Genomic DNA, 20,328 nt, shown 5'->3' on the forward strand with positions numbered 1-20,328 from the left:
CTCTTCTTGTTTATTCACTAAAGCCCAAACTAAATTGAGGCACATGATTAAATGAAAATCTAGGCATGGAAAACTGCTACCGGCTCTGTATGAGTCTTGTACTATGTAAACGATAGGTAACTTGGATTATGAACTTCTTGAGAGTAAAAACCAAAACTGTGGTGCCTTTACCGGATAGGAGCTCAAAAGTATTGTTCAAACGGTTAAAGCTGCTCCTAAATTTGAATGCCAGATCCTTTTCATTTTCATCATTTATTTGATCATATATTCAGCAAGCATTAACTGAACACCGACTGCATGCCAAGCCCTGTGTTCGAAGCTCACGAGCAAAGCTGCACTCACAGAACTGCTTTTGGCCAGGCTCCACAGAAAGTGTCATTTCATGAACAAGGGGGAAGACAGTAGCCCCACACTTGTATGGCAGACTCTTGGCATCAAGCCTTAACGTTACCCAGGGGAGCTGCACATAACAGAAATGCAGTTCCACGCTAGAGGGACAAAATACCTACTAATGAGTCACCGCATTATCTTGAAAACACTCTGGTAGCATCCTTTCCAATTCGGCAACATGCAGTTCTTTATGCCACAATGCCATTTAAATTAACTTCCATTCTGCAGCTTTTCTCTACCAAGGTACATCCAAATATTCATGCCCTACCCAGAAGGCAAAATGAATGTTAGGTCCAATTTTTCGATATTCCCCATTCCTTGGTAGTTTCTGAAAATGACAATAACTAAGCATCATCTGATGAAATACCAAATGATTTCTCTCATCTTAAAACTCCAAGTCCAAATACTAGTGCACTTCATCTCCCATCTACTAATATACATTACAAAGTACTAAAGACAGTTTATTCAAAAAAAAAAAAAAACTACCATCTACTCAGATCTGAAATCGTGTAACTTTCCTGTGACTGCTTTCTGCAAGCTTAACATAAGATACTTGCTAATTATTCCACACAGGACCTTCCCAAGAGACGAAATTCAGGAGTGATTTCCACAAAATGTCAAAGAATTGACTCAATCTTAGTGTCATTGATCTCATTCCAATCAAACAGGAATCTGATTGGTTCCTGGACAAATCACTGTCCTTTTGAATGTAAGTTTATATTCAAGATATAGTTTGCCTTTTCATACACTCTGAGACAAGTGTCCAGGAGCACTTCAACCATGACTAAAGATTTTGAAGATGTTACCATAACCATTTAGGGTCTGGTCAGAACAAATACTCAAAGCCTGCACTTACCTTTGACAGAACTTGAAAGTTCTTGAAAGCTATAACAAACCACAGTAGGGCTTCTAGTACTTAAAAAATACATCTAATACATAAAAATAATAATAAAAAATTTATATTAAAAAATACAGATTTGGGGGCGCCTGGGTGGCTCAGTGGGTTAAGCCTCTGCCTTCGGCTCAGGTCATGATCTCAGGGTCCTGGGATCTGAGCTCCACATCGGGCTCTCTACTCATTAGGGAGCCTGCTTCTCCCTCTCTCTACGTGCCTCTCTGCCTGCTTGTGCTCTCTCTTTCTCTGTCAAATAAATAAATAAAACCTTAAAAAAAATAAAATAAAAATAAAGATTTTTAAATGTCTCGTAGAAAGTAGATAATACCTAATTAACCTTAAAAATTATATCATGGAGGGGCACCTGGGTAGCTCAGTCAGTTAAGCACCTGCCTTCAGTTCAGGTCATGATCTCAGGTTCCTAGGCTTGAGCGCAGCATTAGGCTCCCTGCTCAACTAGAGTCTGCTTCTTCCTCTCCCTACCCCCGCTCATTCTCTCTCCCTCTCTTACTCGCTGTCTCTCAAATAAATAATAAAATCTTTTAAAAAATTATATCACAGAAGGTAATGTTAAAATTTAAGCTGTTTTCACAAATTAAGTTGTTGACAAAGGATGAATGAAAAATCAAAATTAAACAGCCCTATTGCAGGTACTTTTATTGTTCCAGCACTAACCCAACATCTTATGGGCATTCACATTGTGAGATCTAAGAGTAGAGTTAGGTGACCAACAGTCCAGTCAATACATACAGGGAAAGGTTACTTCAGATCTGATTAGATCATTAGTAACCTTGATCTTCTCAGAAGGGTAAACTTTGGTAAGTTTGGAGACATTGCAGCAAGGCTACACATTTCAATTAGAATTTAACTCATAAACGTTCTTGTATAAAAGTGTTAGGTAACTGATCTCATCAATTTCAAGTATTTGGTTTATTCGAAAATGTAAAAACGCCACTTATATAGACTAGAATTTCACATGACCTCCGATTGGAATTATGTCGATATCCTATAATTACGGTAACATATTCTACAAAAATATACAAACATTTTGTGCATAAAAAATGAGTAACTTTGAAACAAATAATAATAGGAAATCATCCTACAACCACTGAGAGTCCAGAACAGTTATATTCTTTTCAATTACCAAAATATTATTCTAGAATTAGGCAGACTCACTTACTCCATTAACACTGTAAAAGGGAAAAAAAATTTTTTTGAAATATTGAATAAAGGAAAACCACAGTCCTAATGTAACCACCGCCACAAAAATGCAAACAAATTCAGAATCCACAGTGTTTCCTTGGATTCCAAAACACACCACTGGTCTTTATATTGTCTGAAGGACATTGAGCCGCATTCTCTATTATGGAGCCTAACACATAGCTGTGCAGGTTACGAAACAGATATTTATTTATGCTTTAACAAAAAGAACACTGAGAACCATCACAAATGGTTTGTCATAAATAAACATTCTTTAACCACAGCCCAGATTAACAGCTCACTTACTTATCCTCCACTGATTTGAGAACTAAGAGAAATCAGTCCTGGAGATATTAGTAGATGTGTTGAAGATACTCAATAGATCGTTTTATTTCAGTTTTTGTTTCAGAGCTGTGATTTTCATTTTACATTCACTTTCAATACTGAAAATCTGCTTCCTTAAAGATGCACCCAACTGAGCGCAGGTCAGCAGATTATAAGGAAGCCAGAATTGCTAAGGCAGCAATCCATGTCAACTCTGAGACTGTCTCCCTCCAATTTTCCTACTATAGCCTACCTGCAGTGGCCTACCCTCCTGGAATAAACTAGGGTTACAAACCTAGGGTGACTCCCAGCCATGCTTTTTTTTTTTTTTTTCAAGATTTGTTTTCTTTATTTGACAGACAGATCACAAGTAGGCAGAGGGGCAGGCAGAGAGAGGGAGAAGTAGGCTCCCCACTGAGCAGAGAGCCCAATGTGGGGCTCGATCCCAGGACCTGAGCCCAAGGCAGAGGCTTTAACCCACTGAGCCACCCAGGCGCCCCCCCAGCCATGCTTTTAATAGAAAGTGGTCTCTTGGGCCACCTGGGTGGCTCAGTTGTTAGTGTCTCCCTTCGGCTCAGGTCATGATCCCAGTGGGATCAAGCCCCGCATCGGGCTCCTTGCTGGGCTGAGAGCCTGCCTGCTTCTCCCTCTCCCACTCCCCCTGCTTGTGTTCCCTCTCTCACTGGGTCTCTCTCAAATAAATAAATAAAATCTTAAAAAAAAAGAAAAGAAAAGAAAAGAAAGTGGTCTCTTCCAAAATTAGACAAGCCACACTTATTCTAAAACAAGCAAAATTAAAATTCAGAATCAAGGTACTGATAAAAACCATCAATTTACTTTGCCAAGACTGAAGAGTCTTCTTTTGAGGACTTCTCCTTGACTCCCTGAGGATTTTGACAACTCAAGACATAAAGGCTTGAAGATTTGTATGTTTCAAGTACAATTCTACCTAACTTGAAACCAAGTAGATTATTGCTTTCAAGGCTACTCCAACATACCTGATTTTTTTAAAGGTAGTTTTCTTATTTTCCAAAAATAGATCATGCAAGCTCATGATTTTTTAAAAAGGGGGGGGGGCTGCCTGGGTGGCTCAGTCCTTAAGCATCTGTCTTCAGCTCAGGTCATGATTCCAGGGTCATGGGATCCAGTCCCACATCAGGGTTCTGCTTCTCCCTCTCCCTCTCCCTCTCCCCATCCCCCTACTTGTGCTGGCTCTCTGTCAAATAAATAAATAAAATCTTTAAGATAAAAACAAAAATTTTAAAAGTCCCAAAAAGAACGGGAAAGTAAGTCTCCCTTCCACCCGTCCTCCCTCCAGGTCCGTCCCCAAGGACAACTTGATATTTCTTGAGGCCCCTTCCGTAGACATTCTATGAACGTGCAAACCTACTCAAGTATTTTAAACCAATTATCCTCCATTCTACACCCAGTGGCAGCCGCAAAACTGCCGCTGAACGCCTCTGGGCGTAAAGGTGGCAATCTGCTCCAGGGGTGTGGGGTGGAAGAGACTTATCTTGAAGCTGTGGTTTTGCACATCACGCACTCGGTTTTTACTTCGTGTGTGTTTCCCTTGCACTCCTGGCTCTCAAAGAGGGCAAGAGGTAAAAACACCACAAGCCACCCCCCAGGTACTGCCACTATATCCCTACTGGTTGCCTTTTACCTATGTCCCAATCTTTACGTATATTTTGTATTCTGACCCGATTAAATCAAGTATCTCGACTCACCCAAAAAAAAAAAAAAAAAAGGCGTAATTCTGAAGGTAACTTTCAGCACCAGGTGATTTCCTCCCCGCCAAACCTGCAGCCTATTTCGGTCGTGTCCTTAGGAAGGGTTCAGCCTGGCACGGAGTTGGCGGCGCGAGCCAAGAACACAGAAGCCCAAAGACGGGAAGCCCGAAAAGGTGAGGGCGTCCGAGCCCTGGGCCGCGCGTTTCTTAGAGACAAATGTTTCGAAGCAGAAGCCCCAAATCCTTGGGCCCTCTTCGCTCCTTCCTCGGGATGCTCGCGCGCAGGGGCAAAACACCAGCTCACGCTTCTGCCCCGGGCCGCAACTCCAGTCCCGCGCAGCCGGACCCCCGCGACCCGCAGCCATCGGGTCCCCCACCGCTCGCCTTCCCGGCGCCGCCCGGCACCCCCAGGAAGGCAGGCGTCCGGGCAGCCCCCTGCGCCGCACGGCTCCCGGGACCCACCCCCCACCCCCAGCCCCCGGCTGCCCGCCCGCCCCCGCCGCGAGGGAAGCCACAGGTAGGGGGGCGGGGCGGCGCTCACCTGCGCATAAGGGGTGCTCTCGGCGCCGGCCAGAGAGGAGGAGGTGGAGGAGGCCATGTTGTCGAGCTGCAGCGGCCGCTCCTTCCAGGAACTCCGCTCTCCCCTTCCCGCTCCTCCTGCCCCCCAGTGTGGGACTTCTGCGGGAAAAGTTCGGCGGCGGCACAGCAACGCCAAGCGCGATCCCGCGGCGCCCGCCCCGCGGCTGTCTCCTCCCCCTGCTGTGTCCGCAGCGCCCGCCAGGTGCCCGCCCGGGCCGGTGCGCGGGGGGCGGGCCTCTGCCCAGGTGGAGACGCGGCGGAGGGGCCGGCCGGCTCCCCGCGGAAAGCCCGCCCGGCGAGCATGCCCAGTCGGCGGGCGCTCGGGGGTCTGCGCGGCGGCGGGCGAGGGAGCGGGGGCGGAGGGCTGCGGGGCCAGCGGTCTTACCTGGGCAGGAGGGGAGCAGAGGTAGCTCTAGGAAGGGCGGGAGGGCACGTCCTGGTTCCCGCGGGCTGCTGAATAAAGAGAGTTCCCTTAGCCACCTCCATGATGAGAACAAAATAAAATTTTAATTGGACTATTAATTGGACTATTCAAGTGCAAGTGAATAAAATCATTGAGCAATGTTGCTTTTGCCTTATTATTATTAATCTATAGCATACAACCCATATAGAAGCAGTGTTTGCCAGGCAGATAGCTTCTAAACAAAGTCCATAGCCTCCCTTCCTCCCCACCGAGGTGCCAGCAGCACGCAGATTGCCTCAGCTATGTGTCCAATTAAAAAATAAAACTCCAGAGTCGTCCGGGATGTGAGGTAGGCACTGAGCCTGATCTAGCAAGGAATTAGGGGACAGGACCTCTGCGTGTCCTTGTTTCTAGGAGCTTAAAGAGCAAGGCTTTCGGAGCTCCTGTCCTGGACCAGGCTGAGGGACAGTTGGATTCGGGATGCTCCCCTCACAACACTTCTTATTCAAATCTGAGTGTGAAGCAAGGCAACTACCATCCCTCACTAATGTCTTGGAAAGGAGAGCCTCTCCTTGGTGTCAGGGGAGATGCGTTCAGTCTGCGCATCAACAGGGCCGGGGCATTAAAGGACCGCGGATCACATTGACAAGAAAGTTATGCCCTTTTCAATTCTCTTTCAGTTCTTCTGACTACTACAAGGAGAAAGTATTCTGACTGTAAATTCTCTGTTTATCAAAGAGCGGGTCCCACGCTCAAAGCCTTAGGTAAGCACTGGTATCTAACCAGAATTTATAGCATTGTTAAATTTTCATTGTTTAGTTTCATTGTTTATTGTTACTTTCTATTTAGGGCAAGTGAAAGTGGTTTTCTGTTTAAGGTAGAGACCCACAGTTTCCTTTTTAAGCAAGTGTATGTAAGTTTTTAAAAATTACATAAACATAGGAATAATTCAGATGGGACTGAGATAAAGCAAAATTCCAGAGGTACGTGAGGAATCACTGAAATGCACAACAGTGTTTTCATCAACTAGTGACAGCTACACGCAGGAGTAAGTCCTTCACCAGAAAGCAGTGCGTTAGCTCTACCTCTGATTTAACACCTAGCTCACTTCCTCCATAGCACACAGAAAGCTGAGATAGTATTTATTGGCACCAGCTCTGTGTTGGGCTTTGTGCTAAGCATCTTATTCGTATTATCACATTTATTCCTCCCCAAATCTTTGCAAAACGGGCAGTAGGATCTGGAAATTGAATCTCAGAAATGTTATTTTGGCCAAGGTCACAAACTAATAGAGCACCAAAGACTCCAAAGTTGGAGCATTCCTAACTCGATTTTTAAAAACCACTTCAAGGGCACCTGGGTGGCTCAGTGGGCTCAGGTCATGATCCCAGGGTCCTGGGATCCAGCCCTGCATCAGGCTCTCTGCTCAGTGGGGAGCCTGCTTCCTCCTCTCTCTCTCTGCCTGCCTCTCTGCCTACTTGTGATCTCTTGTCTGTCAAATAAATAAAATCTTCCTAAAAAGTAAAATTAAAATAAAAAAAACCATTTCAGAATTTAGCGTGTCCACACCCCCCTGAAATTTTATATCAAATTCAACATTTCACAAAGATCCTCCCAAACTTTAAGAGCCACTGTTACCATTATTTACAAAACACTCCCATGTCTTGGATTATAACATCCATGGAGGCAAATGCTCTGTCTTCTTGTCTCTTTACTATACACAGCTTGGTGCTTTATCTCCTCGGCCACTCGGGAATTGGTTGAGCCCAATCAGGCACACAGTTCAGTCTACATGAATGGAGTGGGGGCGGCTTGGGAAGAGCTTCGCTTCGGTCAATCCTGCACACCCATGGGTATTTTACTAGCCAGCTCCCTGGCACACCCAGCCATAAGAGCCATCTTAAACAAGTGGCAAGCAGCCAACCAGATAGACAAAGGAGGGAGGAAGATACAAAAACCCGGCTGGAAGTTAGCACAAGAAGCAGTACCTGGGAGATGAGCCCAGAAAGTCGTGCTTTCCTGCAGAGCTATTCCAGTCCAGTCTGCTTATCGGGCCGCCTGCTTCCGAGAAGCACTTGTGTTCAGGTAAAACATACTTCTCCTCCAGAGGCAGGCTGCAACACCCATGAAAAAGCTGACTACAAGAAGTGACTGGGAGTCTGGCAGCACTTTCCTACCTTTAAAAACTAAAATTAAAACAAAAACTTTCCATACCACCCATGACTGCCTCTAATTTTGGCCTTCTTCTCTCTGCCCCTCCTTTCATAGCCAAGTGTCTTAAAAGGACGGTGGTCCCTTGCACACTCCTTCAGAGTTACTCTCTGCCCCTCCTCACTTACTGAAACTGCTCTTCTCAAATCACAGTTGACATCCTTTTGGCCTTGGCCCTTGTGGAGTTTTCCAGACATTATCTCTGCTGATCTTTCTAGGGCACTTAACATGGTCCACAGTTTCCTTTCCTTCCCCTTAAGTATTTTCTAGGACTTCAGTCTTCCTTACTTTTCATACCAGGCACTGTCTGTGATCTCAGCCACATTAAGGCTTCCACTCTCACGTAAAAACTCCCAAGTCCAACTAAGGTTATTTCCTTGAGCCCCAAACTCATACTTCGTCATGTCCAAAAGGGAATGCCAAGCAACACAGATCTGGAAGCCAGGAGAGAAGGCTAAGATGTCCTGGAGGGGAGGAGGCTCTGCACCTCCTCCCTCCCAGTCCATTCAGATACTGAGTCCTAATTCCTTAAAATCACTTTAAATCATCTCCTCTCATCCATCCCCACCACATCCCTACCTTTGCCCTCCCACCTGCTACAAGTTCTTGAGCAATTATTACGTGCCAAACTAAGCCAACTTGCATTTTCTCATCATCTCTCACTAGACAACTACAGTCACTTGAATTTTGTGTGGTGCATCAGCTCTGTCACCCAACATTATGATTTTTCTAAAATTTCAAATATCCTCACATGACTACACACTGTTAAAATCTTGCAAGAGCTTCCTTTATGCTTCAGGGTAATGGTTACAGCTGCCTCCCCCTGATCTCAGCTGTTCTCCATCAGCATCTCCATCTGCATGCCCTTCTCCATCTCTGTCTCGGGCACATCGTACAGGAGCCAGCCAGCCTGAACTATTTGCAGTTCCCCAACCCCAAACACCAAGTCCATTGTCTTCCTACAGGCTGTCCCTACTGCCTAGAAAACCCCTACCCCATCCTCCAGTCCTTTGCCACCTCCATTGTCTCTGTGGAGTGAACTCCTATTCATCCAGCAAGACTCCATTCAGAAAATACAACTTTAAGGAAGCCTTCCCTGACATCTTTTCAATTAAAATGTGGTTCAGGGTGGCCTGGCTGGCTCAGTTGGTAGAGCCTATGACTCTTGATCTTGGTTGGAGTCATGTGTTAGAGTTCCACATTGGGCATAGAGATTATGTTAAAAAACAAAATAAAATTAAATTAAAATTTTTTAAATGTTCATCACCCTCTCTTTGTTCTTCTAAAACACCCTGCAGTGTGACTGTAATTATTTTGAAGAAAGGTCGACACTTTTCTGAATTCAGAAATCTTAAGCACAACAAAAATCAACCACCTATACCAAACTGATGTGAAGCCATTTATAGTCTTCATTCCATTTAGTATGAATAGTTGCAGGTTTTAATTGTGAGGTACTACCCCAGACTCTTTTATGGGTGTTATGAAGTATATTGTATGTGCACCATATGAACATTCTAAAGATTCAGCATTGTGAAACACATCTGTCTTGAAAGGTTTCAGATAAGGTATATAGATCTATGTAAGCACTGCTTTCCTTGTCTGCCTCCCCCTTTAAGCAAAAGCTTCTTGAAGCATCCAGCTGTGTGTTTTTCATGTCCAAATCTCCAGTATCTAACACAATGTCAGGCTCCACAGAAGTTTGCTGAATAAATCTAGGATATATTTATGAACTTGGACTGTATTTCATAGGACTGATTCCCAAGGTCGAAACCCGATACCCTTCTTTGCTTCCCGCGTGGCTTTCCCTCCTCTGGGCTACACTATACCTTGCATGCACATCAGATTTCTCCCTGTATAATCATTGTTTGCATAACTGTGTCTGCAGTGAGACGGAGTCGGTTGAAAGTGAAGATGAGGATGTATTAATCTCTGTATTTCTGTGTTCACAGTAACCAGCACAATATCACACGCTTTACATCCTGGCTCAATACGCCGTTGAATGATAAACAGTAGAAAAAAAAAATCAAAGGAGGAGAGAGGAAGAAGGAAAGATGAAAAAGAAGTTGGAAGAAGTCTGGGTCAAGATGATTTAATCACTATTAAGGGAACTCTGAAGAATATTTTGACCATCAGTCACGTCACAATATTTGTCATATTTGTGCATCAACTTTATTATTTAATATTTTTATTTACATCATCTTACTTTTTAATCTAGCAAATTTATTTTTAAAAGAAACATTACCTTACCATGTTAATGGAAAAATCACTTTCACTTGCACCCAACAGATATGATAAAAACAAAATATTGTAGATTTGCTGATTTATTCTATATTCTGTCTGAGGCCCTCTTTCATCAATTAAAAAAAAAATGTAACAAGGGTTAAGAGGACACAAACACTGGCACTATATGTCAACTTTCTCCTCAATGTTAATGGAAGGAGTGAAAAAGAACTGAAAAGGGACAATCTTTTTTTTTCTTTTTTTTTTTTTAAAGATTTCATTTATTTATTTGACAGATAGAGATCACAGGTAGGCAGAGAGGCAGGCAGAGAGAGAGAGAGAGAGAGAGGGGAGGAAGCAGGCTCCCTGCCGCGCAGAGAGCCCGACGCGGGGCTCGATCCCAGGACCCTGGGATCATGACCCGAGCCGAAGGCAGAGGCCTTAACCCACTGAGCCACCCAGGCGCCCCGAAAAGGGACAATCTTATACAATTCAATATTATTTAATACTTTGTCCTTAAGCCACCTAAGGTTATCTCAAGAACCACCATTGTAAGGATGATATGAACTTTCTTATCCTCACTCTGCTTCCACATTTATATATTTCTTCACAACCTCAATTAGACACTCTACTCCTTCCAGAGCAATTTCTACTGCGGTTTGACTCTAACTCACAATTGTGTTTAAGCAGTAGGAATTTCCCACCTGGGCATGAGCAAAAGAGAAAAGTTGATTTCTTACAGGGTTTTACAAAATCTGCAATAAACAGGGAAATAAGAGGGGCGCCTGGGTGGCTCAGTGGGTTAAGCCCCTGCCTTCAGCTCAGGTCATGATCCCAGAGTCCTGGGATCAAGCCCTACATAAAACTCTCTACCCAGCGGGGAGCCTGCTTCCCTCTCTCTTTCTCTGCCTGCTTGTGATCTCTCTCTGTCAAATAAATAAATAAAATCTTAAAAAAAAAAAACTGGGAAATAAGAGTTACTACAGGAAACTATTGCCTGTGAGAAAATTTTTTTTTAAGTTCAGGAGATTATGGTTAGTGAATATGTGTTTGTTTCCTAAGATTAGCAAGTAACAGAAAAACATTTCTCAAATAAAAAACATATTTGGTTACCACTATCCATGGAGACTGTGACTGTGTATAAGAATATGTCCCTTAATTTGTAAATTTTATGAGAGAAAGCAGCTCACCAAGCACAAAGTTGAACCAAAATATGTTCCCTCTTGTGGTCTTTGGCCTTTCTCCCTATTTATGGTTTCAACAGTGTAGAAACTCATCCCCCTGATATACAATAAAGATGATGGCTTAGCCATATTTTTATCAAGGTCAACTGGAATGAGAAGACAATGTTTATTCATTGAGTAAGTTTTGCAGTCCCGTGTAAAATATGGTTAAATAACTTATTTTAGTGTCCACTTCCATTACTTAATTCCTTAAATTTCTTTAACATTTGAAAGGAAATAGAAATTATTCGGGTATCTCCTATAGAATGAGAAATACTGTTTGACTCAACAAAGTATTTGAGATAACTAATTATTGATTTAAAAAACCCAATCACATGGATGCCTGGATGCCTCAAGTCAGTAAAGCATGCGACTCTTGATCTCAGGGTTGGGAGTTCAAGCCCCGGTTGGGTGTAGGGATTACTTAAAAATAAAATCTTGGGACATCTGGATGGCTCAGTTGGTTAAGCGACTGCCTTCGGCTCAGGTCATGATCCCAGGGTCCTGGGATGGAGCCCCGCATCGGGGTCCCTGCTCAGTGGGGAGCCTACTTCTCTCTCTCCCTCTGCTGCTCTGCTTGCTTGTGCTCTCTTGCTTTCTCTAATAAATAAATAACATAAATTTCTCAAATAAATAAAAAATCTTAAAAAAAAGAAACCCAATTACATAGTAGTTTACAAAATGGGATAATAAACTTCATAGTAATAATAAGTTTCATAATTATAATAAACTTCATAGTAGAGTTGCAGAAGAGAAAAGACCAGTGTGGTAAATTCTACCTTCTCACTACATTCGGAGTATGACAACTTTTCATCGATTCCTCTTAGCTTTGGTCTGGGATTTCAAAAACATATAAAGTGATGATAATATGAATGATGCTAACATCAATGCTCAAGAATACATAGAAATACCTCTGAAATAAATAATACATCATATGTTAATAAAAAATTGAAAATTAAAAAAAATACATAGAAAAAGTTTCCATAAAGCAAAACTAATTAACAGTAGGAGATAAATTGGTAACTTGCAGCCCCATATTAAGAAAGCAAAGCAAGCTTTCCTTATTACTGTTGCCCAACTTCCCACTGAAATGATCTGTGTTGATTCTAGTTGAGGGTGCTTAGGAAAGCAAAGGAAAGGAAGACTTTGACTTGTTCATTGGTGTAGTATCTAGGTCACAAGAGGAAGATAATAAAAGAAAATGATACCTGAGGGACGCCTGGGTGGCTCAGTCAGTTAAGCATCTGCCTTCAGCTCAGGTCAGGATCCCAGGGGATCAAGTTTAGCATAGGGCTCCTTGCTCAGTGGAGTGCTCGCTTCTCCCTCTGCCTGCCCCTCCCCCTGCTTGTGCTCTCTCTGTCTCTGACAAATAAGTAAATAAAATCTTGGAAGAAATGAAGGAAAGAAGGACAGAAGGAAGGAGAAAGAGAAAAGGAAGGAAGGAAGGAAGGAAAGAATTAAATAAGTTAAGAAAGAAAAAAAGGAAATGACACTTGAGAACCAGATGTGGGAAAATAAAAAGGAACAGACTTTCCTTTACAATGTTTTCTTTTTCCCCCACATTCTCTTTTTAGTTCTCTCTCGCTTCCTTTGCTCTTCTCTGTCCTGATTCTGCTAAATCAGAACCAAGCTCTCTTAATTCAGGTGTTTTCATCTTTGTCCTGAGCCAAGGGAAAAAATAACCAAGAAGCTCCTTGACCTACTCCAAGCACACTTTGCTCCCATAGAATTACCTGTGTTTTATAAACTCTTTCTAATGGCCTTGTTTGGGACTTCCGCATCAAGGAATTCTAATTGTATACCACAGTGTAATATAAAACCTCTGTAATATAAAACCTTTATTTGAGTTTTTAAACCCAAAAAAGAAAATGGGTAAATAGGGGTGCCTGGGTGGCTCAGTGGGTTAAAGCCTCTGCCTTCAGCTCAGGTCATGATCCCAGAGTCTTGGGATTCAACCCCGCATGGGGCTCTCTACTCAGCAGGGAGTCTGCTTCCCCCTCTCTCTCTGCCTGCCTCTCCACCTGCTTGTGATCTCTGTCTGTCAAATAAATAAATAAAATCTTAAAAAAAAAAAAAGAAAATAGGTAAATAACTAAACTCAATTTGTTGAAAATGGAAACACACCAGCACAACTCCCCAACACTGCCCCCAACTTCTGCACCCTCCGAGACCACCAAAACTTTTTGGTCACTAGGTCAATCCTATAACTGATCATTTGATTTTGCCCACTCTCCCCTTTGTCCACTCTTTCAAGAACAGTGTGTGTAGCTGCCTTAAATTTTATACTGAAAGTTTTAGAGAGCCATATGAAATACTTGTGGATACTCAGGATCCTATAGAACCAGACTCAGGGATCACTGACTTAGTTAAAACCGATAACTACTGAAATAGTCTTCACGATCTTCTGTTCAGTCCTATCCCTTCTTTATAGTATTTTCATCGGTTTCCCCTTTGGAAAACTGGTGCTTCCACATATAATTGAGCAAGTTTCTCTACTGCAAAAGGGTGCCGCACCCAGGAGCCATTCACATCACAGTTAAGAGTAGAGTTGAGGGGCACCTGGGTGGCTCAGTGGGTTAAGCCTCTGCCTTCGGCTCTAGGTCATGATCTCAGGGTTCTGGGATCGAGCCCTGCATCGGGCTCTCTGCTCGGCAGGGAGCCTGCTTCCTCCTCTCTCTCTCTCTGCCTGCCTCTCTGCCTACTGTGACCTCTATCTGTCAAATAAATAAATAAAGTCTAAAAAAAAAAGAGTAGAGTTGAATATTTCTATCACATGGTTTTGGTAGACAGCCCTAAAAACAAAAAAAAACAGTATTTTTAAAAAATATATTTCCTACAGATGAAGATACAGTATTATAAAGAAGGTCTTCAGGGTGCCTGGGTGGCTCAGTGGGTTAAGCTGCTGCCTTCGGCTCAGGTCATGATCTCAGGGTCCTGGGATCGAGTCCCGCATTGGACTCTCTGCTCAGCAGGGAGCCTGCTTCCCTCTCTCTCTCTCTCTCTGCCTGCCTCTCTGTCTACTTGTGATCTCTCTCTGTCAAATAAATAAATAAAATATTAAAAAAAAAAGAAGAGGGTCTTCCTTTTTTTTTTTTTAAGATTTTATTTATTCACTTGAGAGAGAGAACAAATAGTAGAGGAGGCAGAGGGAGAAGCAGGCTCCCCACTGAACAAGGAGACTGATGTGGGGCTCTATCCCAGGACCCTGGGTCATGACCTGAGCCGAAGGCAGATGCTTAACCAACTGAGCCACCCAGGAGTCCCAGGGTCTTCCTTTCTTCACACAAAGATACTCACATGCTGTCCTGCAGGTCTTCTCCTAAAGGGAACATCAAACTCAAAGTACCGAGAAAGCAGGAAGTGGTATATGTCTATCCCCACAGGTCCCAGCAGCTAGCACGGGCTCCAAAGCAGGCTTAATGCTAAATTAATATTTGTTGACTGCCTGACTGAACTCTATTTTCCATATGGATTTTCCAGTTCATTGAAATATATTACTTGGTAGGGATGCCTGGGTGTTTTTATTAAGGACTCAAGAAATATTTATAAACATCTACTTAATGAAAGTTTATTAACAAAAATCCCATGCTCTTCCTCACAATTTACCACTTCCCAGGACTGGCTGAGGCTATTTCTCATGAGTCACATTCTAACAGTTGGTTGGGAAACCATTTGGTTTGTGTTGTTCCATCCATATTCTTTAACTTGTATTTATTACCCCATGAACATAAGCAGACAAAAACAAACCATGTCAACTTCTTTGGCCAGTTAGTACAATGCAAAGATGATGCTATACTCCCTTTAAAGAACAATACTGTTGAAAGTGACAGCCTCATCTCTTTTTTTTTTTAAAGATTTTATTTATTTATTTGACAGAGAGAGATCACAAGTAGACAGAGAGGCAGGCAGAGAGAGAGGAGAGGGAAGCAGGCTCCCCGCTGAGCAGAGAGCCCGATTCGGGACTCGATCCCAGGACCCTGAGATCATGACCTGAGCCGAAGGCAGCAGCCCAACCCACTGAGCCACCCAGGCGCCCCGTGACAGCCTCATCTTAAGAGCGCTTAAATTCTGTTGTTTAGATAAGCAGCCTCTCCGTGCAGTTTAACCCTAGAATGCCATTCTTCAAAGGTCTCATTAAAAAATGAAAAAGGTATGGTCTGTATGGGGAAAAAAAACTTTCATTTCACACCAAGTTCAGAATTTTTTTCCATAATTATGTCTTGCCATGAATATGATCATATGTATTTCAATTCTTAACTTGATTACAGGTCTTCACGAGTAGGGACCACATTTCCTTTCACTTCCGTGATGTTCAACACACAGACATTTAATAAATACTTAAATGTCTTAAATAAAAAATCAGGAAGGGGAGGAAACAGTGGAAGTGATTGATTTCAAGGCAGTCGAAAGTCTTCTGAATCACCAGCCCGTTAAAAGGAAGCAAAAACCCTTTGATTTGGGATACTGAAAAGCATAGTTGTAATTAAAAAAAAAAAAAAAAAAAAGTCAGGATCAGGATTTAGAGAGACCCCTCTCAGGGAGCAAGAATTCTTGTCCCCTCACAGGTCCTTCTGGCTGGACTAAGAAACCAATTGACATGAGACACATTAACAGGAAAAAATCAAATTTAATAGGCATACGGATGGGGAATCCACACAAACATGGAAATGCCAAAGACAGTCAGGCAAATGAGGTTATATATGTCATTCTGAACTAAGCAGAAGGACGTAGGGATCTGGAACCTCAGAGAAAAAGAATGCATTTTCAAGCAACAGAAGAGCAGATGTTTGGTAATTAAATGCTTGCCCTGCGATCCCGATAGGTCACTCAAATAACATTTATCTCTGTTAAAAACTCTTATCTGAGGGGGGCACCTGGGTGGCTCAGTGGTTAGGGCCTCTGCCTTTGGCTCGGATCATGATCTCAGGGTCCTGGGATCGAGTCCCGCATCGGCTCTCTGCTCAGCAGGGAGCCTGCCTCCTCCTCCTGTCTCTCTCTGCCTGCCTCTCTGCCTACTTGTGATCTGTCAAATTTAAAAAAAAAAAAAATCTTAAAAAACAAACAAACAAAAAAACTCTTATCTGAGGAAAGACCTCCAATTTGGATTCTTCTATGTAGTTAAGTGAGGGACAAAGTTTTTCTTGAACGAGCAGGGTCTTAAATGCATGTCCAAGTGCCACATTCAGAGGGTGAGGGGTCTGAACCCCTCCAGCTCCCTCATCTGAAACTTCCATGGGGGTTTCACAATTAAAAGTTGAGCTGGAGGCTCCTGGGTGGCTCAGTTGGTTAAGCATCTGCCTTCGGCTCAGGTCATGACCCCAGGGTCCTGGGATCGAACCCCACAACCAGCTCCTTGCTCAATGGGGAGCCTGCTTCTCCCTCTCCCACTCCCCCTGCTGTGTTTCTTCTCTCCCTGTCTCTCTCTCTCTCTCTGTCAAATAAATAAATAAAATCTTAAAAAAAAAAAAAAGTTGAGGTGGTAGGTTGTTTCATCTTACTGATCCAGTCTCTTAGTTCTGACAATAGATCAGTTCAGACAAACTCATTTCAGGAGGCACGATGTAGGCACATTCTTGAAGTTAGACCTATGGTTCAAGTACTCAAGTATTTAAAAAGAGTCATTTCTCTAAAAACAAAAGAAAAACAATGGTTAATGATCAGATCAAATGTCAAGACAGTTTCTGAGTTCTGAGGGCTGCCAGTTGAGAAGACTTCTAGATGTCAGACTTGAAGAATCTTAAGACAGAATGGGGGTGGGTAGCGCAATCCGGCAGATCTTCCTGGTTCAAATGTCTCTAGTGATCTTTCTGAGTGGTTCATAGAGCAATAGAGCAAAGATTGTCTATGCGTGAGTTCTTATGATGATTGCTTCGCATCAAGCCATTTAAATTTAGCTTGCAGGGTTTCAGGAAAAAGACAGTTTTAGTCCTCAACTGATTCCAAGTCAGAAAGGTAGGAGAAAAATCTAAATGTTAGATGGAGATTTGTAGCTAGGCATTGAAGAACACTAGAAGAAATTAGGATCTAGTCCATTTTATGGTGACTTGTAATAAAAATGTAGTATCTACAAAGAAGTGCCAATGACATGTATTTTCTCTATATAAGCACTCTCATTTTCACCAAAGATAGCCAGATTAGCACTAATTTGCTTGCAAAATAAGTCTAGCTGCAAAAAAACCTCAGCCTAATTATTTACATAAGTGCATCAAGAACAGTAATTGACCATATAGACTCTTTAGAACTTGCTTTGTTGGAACTTTTCATAAGGAATCTCCAGATTGAGCTTTTAATAGCCTCTTAAGGCCAGAAGCCAAGCCATATAGTTGCCATCAGATTTCACCTGCAATGCCTATAGATTTGGGTGAATTTCTCTCTTCTCGGAAGTCCCCAATATCCTGAGGTTCCTGCCCTGCCAGGAAGTGACCTTCTTTACTTTCCTGGTAAGGCTGCTAGGAACTCTATAAGCAAGGTATAAGTTTGATATTTCCAAGGAGCTTTATTGGCTCCATAAAACCAATCTTAGTTCTTTAAAACTGTCTGGTCATATCTTAGCCTATGCAGGTCCTTCACATATGACTTTCCAATCAAAGCCTTGGGAATATAACCAGTGTTATCATTTGTGTCATGTCATAAGGATAACAGATTCTTATTGAAATTTACACAAATAGGAGATGCCTGGGTGGCTCAGTTGGTTGGGCATCTGCCTTTGGCTCAAGTCATGATCCCAGGAACCTGGAATCGAGTCCCACATTGGGCTCCTTGCCCAGTAGGGAACCTGCTTCTGCCTCTGCCTGCTGCTCCCCCCGCTTGTGATCTCCCCCTCTCTCTGACAAATAAATAGAGTCTTTAAGGGGGAAAAAAAAAAAAAGAAAGAAACTTACCCAAATAAATATATTGCCATAAAAATACTCACTGAGAATTCTCACTGAGAGTTTCTGAATTCTAGAAGGATCTGGAAGGAAAAAAATATAAATGTTTTAATTTGCTTACAAAGGTATATTTGATTAAATTGCTCTAAGTCAGTTAGCTTAAGAGAAAAAGTTTTCTTAAATCTGAGGAAAAACTTTTTTAAAAGGTCAGCAAAATCTCAAACAAAAAGTCACTGGAAGTATAATTATCTTCCTCAGTTCATTGAGTCTCATGTTATTAATTCTTGTTCTGTGTGAATCCAGTTTTTCCACTCCTTCTGGAAATTTTTAGCCGGTTCAATTTTATGATCTTAAGCTTATCAGAAAACTGTACTCAGAGTTTTTTTTTTTCCATGGGTCTCACTGAAGATGAAGCAGACTTGGAGGAATAGAGGCATCTGAGTAAAAGTATAACTATTAATGATAAAAGACTTGAAAATAGCCATGGTTAAAGACCTGATTTTTTTTTTAAGATTTTGTTTATTTATTTGACAGACAAAGATCACAAGTAGGCAGAGAGGCAGGCAGAGAGAGGGGAGGAAGCAGGCTCCCTGCTGAGCAGAGAGCCCGATGCCGGGCTCGATTCCAGGACCCTTAGATCATGACCTGAGCTGAAGGCTGAGGCTTTATTTAACCCACTGAGCCACCCAGGTGCCCCAAAGATCTGATTTGACTACACTCTATGCCTGAAAATAATATAACATTATTATTTTAACTCTACTGGAATTAAAATTTAAAAACTTAATAACAAAAAACACAACATACACAACACACACAACACACACACAATTTACACATATACCATACACACTCCATACAAGAACACAAATAGAACACAAAGACATATACACATACATCTGATTTGAGTTCATTATAATGCAACTGACAAGGAAATTTGGTTATTTTTGTGGCATAGAACACCTCAAGATAGGGGACGCCTGGGTGGCTCAGTTGGTTAGGCAGCTGCCTTCGGCTCAGGTCATGATCCCAGGAACCTGGAATCGAGTCCCACATCGGGCTCCTTGTTTGGCGGGGAGCCTGCTTCTCCCTCTGCCTCTGCCTGCCATTCTGTCTGCCTGTGCTCGCTCGCTCTCCTCTCTCTCTGACAAATAAATAAAATCTTTAAAAAAAAAAAAAAAAAGAACACCTCAAGATAGTAACATATCAGGATAGGGGCATCTGGATGACTCAGTCGGTTCAGCCTGCAACTTTTGATTTTGACTCAGGTCATGAGATCGAAACCCATGTAGGGCTCCTCCCTGGGCGTCTCTCCCTCTTCCTCTGCCCTTCACCTCTCTCCCCCACCTTGCGTGTGTGCTCTCTCTAAAATATAATATATAAAAATAAAATATAAATATAAATTAAATATAAAATATGATAATAATATAAATATAATATAATAATATATTAATATATTAATAATACAATAATAAAAATAAATATAATATTATATATTTAATATATAAATAAATAAAATATAATGATAAATAAAAATATAATAATATAACAATATATTATTATATATAGTAAAACTATAATAAAATATATAAATATATAATATAAATAAATATATAATAAAATATAATGATAAAATATAAATAATAATATAATATATAATAATAATAAAATAAAAATATATAATATATTGTCATAAAAATACTGAGAATTCTCACTGAGAGTTTCTGAATTCTAGAAGGATCTGGTAGGGAGAAAAGATAAACGTTTTAATTTGCTTACAAAGATATATTTGATTAACTATAAAATATATTAATAAAAATATAATAATATAATCTAAAAATGTAATAATAACAATAACAATAGGAGCAGCAGCAGCGTACCAGGACATCAGAATTCTAGGCATTTTATTAATTTTAGAACACATGCTTTGATAATATATCTCTGTAAATATAATCTAACAGTATTTGATACCACTTATTTGACAATGCTTCCAAGTAATTTAACATATTGAATAAGCTTAGTTAATTTAATTTCTTTTTTTTTTTTAAAGATTTTATTTATTTATTTGACAGAGAGAGATCACAAGTAGGCGAAGAGGCAGGGAGAGAGAGTGAGAGGGAAGCAGGCTCCCTGCTGAGCAGAGAGCCCGACGTGGGGCTCTATCCCAGGACCCTGGGATCATGACCCGAGCCGAAGGCAGCGGCTTAACCCACTGAGCCACCCAGGCACCCCTACCCTTCTGAATTTTAGAATGCCCAATCCTTAGAAGCGCACGTCTTCAAGCCAAC

General features: G+C 41.8%; 1 protein-coding gene across 1 annotated transcript in view; it reads right to left on the reverse strand.

Moving 5' to 3' along the window:
- ANK3 (ankyrin 3) overlaps window positions 1-5,812 on the reverse strand; it is a 675,546-nt gene extending 669,734 nt beyond the window's left edge. Inside the window, exons 1-3 of the mRNA XM_047703614.1 lie at window positions 5,790-5,812; window positions 5,503-5,597; window positions 5,080-5,216 (exon numbers count right to left, since the gene is read on the reverse strand). Of these exons, the coding sequence (XP_047559570.1) occupies window positions 5,080-5,136 (57 nt within the window). The 5' untranslated portion in view covers window positions 5,137-5,216; window positions 5,503-5,597; window positions 5,790-5,812. The remainder of the gene's footprint in view (window positions 1-5,079; window positions 5,217-5,502; window positions 5,598-5,789) is intronic.
- Window positions 5,813-20,328: the final 14,516 nt, after the last annotated feature.

The sequence above is a fragment of the Lutra lutra genome, chromosome 14 (genome assembly GCF_902655055.1).
Source record: "Lutra lutra chromosome 14, mLutLut1.2, whole genome shotgun sequence".
In the NCBI taxonomy this organism is placed as follows: domain Eukaryota; kingdom Metazoa; phylum Chordata; class Mammalia; order Carnivora; family Mustelidae; genus Lutra; species Lutra lutra.